Below are 7,677 nucleotides of genomic sequence, written 5' to 3'. Positions count from 1 at the left end.
TTTCTCTTTTTATTGTATTACATTAACTTTCAGGAAGATCGATAGTACAGTATTTACAGTTCTATATAAAGAGTATAATAGATCATTAATGTTCTTTACACAACATTAATATTTAAAAAGTTAAAATGTGAAGTTACATATAAAGCAAATAACGTTTCAAATTTTAAAACTCGAAAAATATAAACAACACTGCTTTATAAATTTAAATTATAGAAATACAGAAATTTTCTCTTACATTTTTGTATTGTAATCCGGATATGTTAAACACGAAAAACATTTTTATTGTTTTTTCATTTGATCTAATATATATAAAAAGTATTTTTTTCATTTATAATTTAGTTTACCTTGCGACCACAATGAATGACAAGCCCAATAGAGATTAATTATTTTGTTTGGAAAATGATAAAATTACGCTTCCAAAGATATTCAATTCGTTTTGATCGAAAGACAGTCAGTTGAGTTTTATTCGGTTTTTGTCTATTTCCGTTATTTTAGGAATATTTTCCAGCAACAAATAAAATGGAATATTCCAAGTTTCTATTTAAATCGCATAATCAATTACTAAGTGGGATAACAAGGGCATATACAAAATAGAAATGTTACGATAGAAAGAAGATAAACCTAGTATTTAAGTTCACAACTAAAGCTTGCGGAAAAAGCGTCCACTTAAACTTTTACATTTTTTATCGATGGAATCTTCAACCAGGTGTGGTTGCCTTGGCGGAACCTTACACCTTGTTTATCGCTTTCAGTGGCTAGTTTTTTATAGAAAAATCTGGAAAACTGAATAGAAAATTGATCTTAATTCTTTTACATAGAAATCGTATGTTGGTATGAACCTCTGTTAAAATGACTGAGGATTAAATGATACATTGCTACTCGTATTCATGCATAAAAATTGTTTCAAATTTTTCTAGTAATGTAATAGTCAGTAGCGAAGTAACCATATTTTTTAAATTTGTTACGTTATGCGGTATATATAATTTGTTTTTAAGTGAATCTGTGCTATTAAGATTACAGGGCATTTTCATTAATTTACACAGTTCAACTGAATTAAATAAATTAGCGTTTAAAGCATATTAAAATTATTTGTTGCTGGAAAGAATTGTTTAAATAATGGAAGGGGTTAAAAATTGTCATAAATTGCATAGAATTTGAATTTGAAGTTACAAAGTTAAATCATTGACAATAACTGAGTACTGTTAGATTCGCAAATTACTTTAATGCATGAAATTAATCATATATTATAATTAATTAACATAAAAATTAATAACAAATATTTGGAAAATGAAATGTCATATTGTTCAAACAAATACATAATAGGTAGTTTATCAGCATAATTAAATAGTTTTCCTATCCCACTAAGATTTTTCAATAAATTTTGACTTACCGAACTGGAAAATCACATTTAACATTTTTTATTGTAGACTATTTGTAAAATGAATGTTTGAATTTTTTATTTTAAATTTTCAGAAGTGCTTCGACATTTTTGAGTATAACTCGAGATATAACTGACCGATTTGACAAAGCAAGCATTCAAATTAAAGATAAACGAATATTCTACCACTTTCGTTTATACAGGGTGTTTAATAATTTATCCGAATTTTTTTAACCAGATACGCACTTTTAAATAAAAGTCGATTTCTTAAAAAAATCTAATAAAAGTCCAACAGAAAACGAGATAAAAAAATGTTAAAGTTTGTAACAAACCTTATTCTACAAAAGCTGTTCAAAGTTTTCTCCATTGACCTGCAAGCAAATTTGAGCCCGTCTTATCCAATTTCGTCGCACTAGTTCCAACGTTCCTCCTTGCTGCTGTTCCCGGAGACGCAGATTATAGGCAGCCGTTCTGATCCGTTCACGCAATTCATCGATATTTCGATATTTTGTACTTCCGTACGGTATACTTTGGTTGAAACAACAAGAAACCACATAAAAATTGTTTGGGTTACAATAATTGAAAATATTAAGAAATAAACACTGCATAAGTACAAAAGTAAGGTTTTATTACAAACTTTGACATTTTTTATCTCGTTTTCTGTTGGACTTTTTTATTAGATTTTTTTAAGATATCGACCTACTATTTAGAACTGCATATTTAGTTAAAAGATTTCGGATAAGTAATGAAACACCCTTTATAGTTTTGACATTGTCCAGTATTTCAAGAAGCGACGCTGTCACGATATACATGATAGGAGATTACATTTGAAGAAACAGATGACGGCAATAATATACAAAAAATGAGTTAGAAAGATATAATACACTTTAATTATATATATTTAGAGGTAGATTTAATTTCAACAATTTCAATAAAAGGGGGAAAATGTTAAAAATCGTCAAAAAGTTTAATTTTGATTCAACACTACAACATTTTCAACTTCATAATTGGTCATTTGATTTTCATTTTCAGTAGCTTTTTTTCGTAAGTGTTATCAGCACGCATTTATCTCTAACATGAATGCTTGTACGAATATAAAAATAAAAAACATGATTAATTGTTTGAATCCTTGTTTTTTGCAAATGCATATTTCGTAATAGATTTACAAAATAATATAAACAATCATTAGCGTACTGTAAGATCTCTTTTAATATGCTCTAGTAAACAGATTAATTATAATTAGATTTAATTACTTAATAAACTTCAGTTGTGGTAACGACAAAAATATCAGAAAGATAATAACTTATGTTACTAAGCCTATAATAATAGTTTTTTTGACATCTATTTAACTTTTTCACTTATCTAAATGATAAACACTCTAATAATCGTATATTATAAAAATATTAATATCAATATTTTTTATTGTACTTTAAAAATAACTATTACATAATATACATTATAATTTATAAAAAACTTTTTATTTAAAATTTGGTTTTAAAGATTCTATAATTTTTAACATCAAATCACTTTTAGCGTCATCTTTTTAAAACATATTTTTTAAATTGATTTACACGAACATTTTAATTCATATTTCGGTATGAAGAGAGAATTTCCGCTTTTTAGTGAAACCGGACATGGTTCCGTTTTCGAATTTTTACATGTTTGGATTTCTGAGTAAATTCTCGATCAGGCTTATCTGATTCCAATCCCTCAAACTAATCACTGAATCTTTGCGAAAGTAATTTTCTGATATCACCTGACGTCCTTAGTTTAGTATGAGCCCGTAGTTCTTTTTTAATGTCACAGCCTGAAGAATTGTCTCAGAAATCCAAAAATGTAGAAATATAGAGGGTATTTCGTTTAAAAATTCGAAAACGGAATCAATTTCGCTGAAACCGGAAATGACCGAAAAGTGAAAGATATGCGAAAACTCTCATTTCTTCATATCGTTTATCTATGCCAGATCTCACTTTGATATATCGAGAATCCTAGAAGTTATGCCTTGCCATGGGATAGTCGACATTCGGTATATAATATATTTTATTTTACTTTTGATACTAAACTTAAAGAAATTAAATTAAAATATCTTACAAAACAATTTAATATAATAATAAGAATAGTATATTTCTAATAAAAGTAATAGTGTTGAAAAACTTATATTTTTATATAATTATATAATTATAATATTATTATATAATTATATAATTTTTTATAAGAATCAGAATTCAGCACATTTGCCTATTAAATTTTCCATAATATTTGACCACATAATTTGAAAAAATATATATGTTGTTATGGAGAAAATATCACGTTTTTTGACAATAAATCAAAACGTCCTGAAGAATTTATTAGATATGAAAATTGGGCATGCTAGAAAATTTTCAATAGCAAATATATACCACTGGATTAAGCGCCCCCCTAAATGGGTACTACATATTCTATGAAAAAATTAAAAATCATATTTTTCTTATAAATTTATATTTTATCAAGTGTACTATATAATATATATATTGTCAAAAATATCACAAATTATTTCATTTTTCAACAATATAGGAATAATATACATATTATAAGTATACTTATACTAAAATTCCTAATATTCAAATTTTAGTGGATTTAGTCGATTATCGTTATTATAGTGTAATTACTATAAAATTCTAATTTTATTGAAAAATAAACGAGTTTTTGATAATGTCTACTTGACTAAAAAATAAGATGAATATGATTTTTCAACAAAATTATGAATATGCACAACTTTTTATAAATTTTCGTATATACCATTTCCAGGAGGTACTTAATACAGTGGTATAATTAGATTTGCAATAAAAATGATTTCTTCAATTTTCATGTTTAAAAAAGTACTTAGTAAATTTTGTTTTTAGGCTTGACATTTTTTTATAAGTACAGATTTTCATGCTCTGTATTGAAAAAAAGTGTTTTTTAAAATAGAACAAAAAATACAAATTTTATGAGGGTATCCCGCTTTCAAATCGACCAAGCTGAATATTACATAATTGTTAAAATTATAAACCTAAGGTTAACATTAAAATATGTTCTGAAATTAATTTAAAAACTTGATTTAGATCAAATATTAATAGCTCTTTATAATTTTTAGTTGTTAAGTCAAACTTCAGTTCTAACAAATATTATATATATTTTGTTTGTTTCTTTGCTTGTATTATACTTACAATATTGTTTTTTGGATATACAAATTTGATGCATCTTATCAAAGCTAATTACCGCAAATTGAGTAACAAAATTTTTTAATGCGTTCTGCATCGAGAAGAATCCGCGATAAAGGAATGAGACGATACGCAGACCGTTGTTACCACTTGCCATTATCATCGGAGGTCACGAATGGGTCAGACATCCATTCGAATAAATAGGTGAGCCATCATCACTGAAATTCAGACCTGGCTGTTTGTGGCAGTAGCAAACATGAAGATCTCTCTGGCTTGTCTGGTTTTCGGCCTTTGCGCTTTGGCCATCGCTGTTCCTGTTGAAGAGCCCAAATACAAAGTTGGTAAGTCATAAAAATAATTTCTTTTTTTACTATTGTTTTAAATGATTTTTTTTGTACATAGCTTCTAAAGATTTTCTAAAGAAGCAAAAGGAAATTTTTGAGCTTTACAAGTATGTGAACCAGCCCAGTTTCTATAAGGAGCACGTTGAATTCGCTGAAAAATTCGACTTCCAGACATACAAGACTCACTTTACTAAGCCAGAGGTTTGGCAGAAATTCTACGACTACTACCATTACCAAGAATTCTTGCCCAAGGGCGAGATTTTCTCCATCTTCAACTACGAACACCAACTCCAAGCTAAGGTCCTTTTCGACATCTTCTACTACGCCAAAGACTATCAGACCTTCTACAACTTCGCTGTTTGGGCCAGGCACTACCTTAACGAAGGGTTGTTTGTTTACACTTTCTCTGTTGCGATTGTACACAGACCTGATACTTATGGTATTGTTATTCCTCCAATCTACGAAGTTTACCCCTACTACTTCTTCAACAGCGAAGTTATTCACAAGGCTCAGTACTACAAACAAGTCTTCAATGAGAACCACGAACACAAAGATGGATATTACATCTGGGCTAACTACACTGGAGATTATTTGAATGTTCATCCTGAACAATCTATGTCTTACTTCTACGAAGATGTAGGCTTGAACACTTACTACTACTACTTCAATTTGTATTACCCATTCTTTTTGGATGCTAAAGAATATGGTTTCGCCAATGACAAACAAGGACAATTGTACTACTTCTTCTACCAACAATTTTTGGCTAGGTACTACTTGGAACGTTTGTCCAACGATTTCGGTGAAATCCCTTACTTCAGTTGGCAAGTACCATTCGAAACTTACTACACACCGTCTTTGACCTACCACAATGGACTTGAATTCCCATCCAGACCGAAGTTCGCTCATTTGTACGAGTACTTCTACAACTACGGAGAATCCTGGACCTTCAAGTCTAAATACGGTTACAGTTACACCTACGCCACAGAATACGAGCAACGCATCCACGAAGCTATTGATTTCGGTTACGCCTTTAACGTAAGTACTAGTAAGTTTCTAATAATACATTTTAATAACACACATTTTATGTATAAATAGAAACAAGGTGAAAAGGTAGACTTGTACTCTGAAGAAGGTTTCAATATCCTCGGCAACTTGATCCAAGGCAACCCTCAATCACCACACCCTCAATACTACGGTTCTATCAACCAATTTGCTCGTCACTTGTTGGGTTATGCCTTCCAACCCTTGGACTCTCACCATTTGGCTCCTTCCGCTTTGGAACATTTCGAAACATCCCTACGTGACCCTGCCTTCTACCAATTGTACAAGAAGATTATCTACTACTACTTCAGATACATCTCCCACCTCCCCTACTACACCTATGAACAATTGAACTACCCAGGTGTTGAAGTCACAAATGTTAAATTCGATCGTCTCATTACCTACTTCGATTACTTTACTGCCGACATCAGCGCTGCCACTTACTTCAACGAAGAAGAATTCCACAAGGACAACTTCCACGTGTACGCCAAGCAAGAGCGATTGAACCACAAACCATTCAACTACGAAGTTACTGTCAAATCTGAGAAACAAAGCAAAGCTGTAGTGAAGATCTTCTTGGGTCCTAAGTATGACGAATATGGACGCTACATCAACATCTCTCAGAACGTCTTCAACTTCGTTCTGTTCGACTACTTCACTTACGATTTGGTGGCTGGAGAAAATGTCATCAAACGCAACTCTGACAGCAACCACTTCTACGGACCTGACAGGGAATCATTCTACAAGTTGTACAAACAAGTAGAAGAAGCATACAAGGGACAAGGCGAATACAAAATCTACGGCAACCAACAGTTCTACAACTTCCCCAAGAGGTAATTTTTGGTAGTCTTATAAAAAACATTCAAAATTAATTGTTTTGGTTCTAGATTTATGTTGCCAATGGGCAAGGACTACGGTATGCCATTTGAGTTCTTCGTCTTTGTCTACCCCTATGAAGAATATCATGGTGAACATCAACCCATGGGAGAGTACTATTACCCACATGTAGGAAGTGGTGCTTTCTACTTCGACAAGTATCCTTTGGGATATCCGTTCGACAGGTTCATCCACTTTGAGAAAATGTGGTATGACTTGCCCAACGCTTACTTCTACGAAGCCAAGATCTACCACAAGACTTACGACCAAGTTCACGGACACTAATTCAGTTTATGTAGTTTTGTCGAATAATAAATATTTTTGAGTAAGAATTTTTGGTATTTTTTATTCAATTCCCTAAGTTAAAGAAAGATGAAACCATTATTTTTTTGTTGTAAAATATTTAAATATTCATTCGAAAAATGAAACTGAAGTCGTTCTACAGTAATTACATTCTAACCATCAACTCTACTATTTCGAACTGTTTTATTTATACTTTAAAATTTTCCTAACTCTTCTACCCATTAAATAATAATTACCACATTAAAATTATTGTTCAAATTAACGATAAGGTGTTCTAAAGTTTATTCTAAATAAGCAACTGTTCTATTTATACTTTTCAATACTTTTACCATTAAATGATAAAACTCTTTTAGTTTAAATTAAAGCTAAAACGAACATAATTTGTCGTTTAAATCATATATATCTTCAACTAATTTATTTTAACTACTCAAAAATTAAATGAAGTTCAAATATAAACAAAAAAATGCACATTTCTAGCCGCAAACATAGAGGTAAAACAGAAGAATAAGATGCAAATTGAATTTTCGACGACGTCTTCGAGGAGCATCCTGCG

The 7,677-nt window shown here is 30.5% G+C and overlaps 1 protein-coding gene across 1 annotated transcript; it reads left to right on the top strand.

The window, feature by feature from the left end:
• Positions 1-4,746: 4,746 nt before the first annotated feature.
• LOC109603146 (hexamerin-like) lies at positions 4,747-7,153 on the top strand. The gene is made up of 4 exons (XM_020019610.2): positions 4,747-4,901; positions 4,963-5,939; positions 6,000-6,778; positions 6,833-7,153. Exons 1-4 carry the CDS (start codon positions 4,817-4,819, stop codon positions 7,104-7,106), a joined length of 2,115 nt encoding a protein of 704 aa, XP_019875169.1. The 5' UTR covers positions 4,747-4,816; the 3' UTR covers positions 7,107-7,153.
• Positions 7,154-7,677: the final 524 nt, after the last annotated feature.

This window comes from Aethina tumida, chromosome 1 (genome assembly GCF_024364675.1).
Source record: "Aethina tumida isolate Nest 87 chromosome 1, icAetTumi1.1, whole genome shotgun sequence".
Lineage (NCBI taxonomy): Eukaryota > Metazoa > Arthropoda > Insecta > Coleoptera > Nitidulidae > Aethina > Aethina tumida.
The sequence above is the reverse complement of the archived record's forward strand: the minus strand, read 5'-3'. Positions and strand labels throughout refer to the sequence as shown.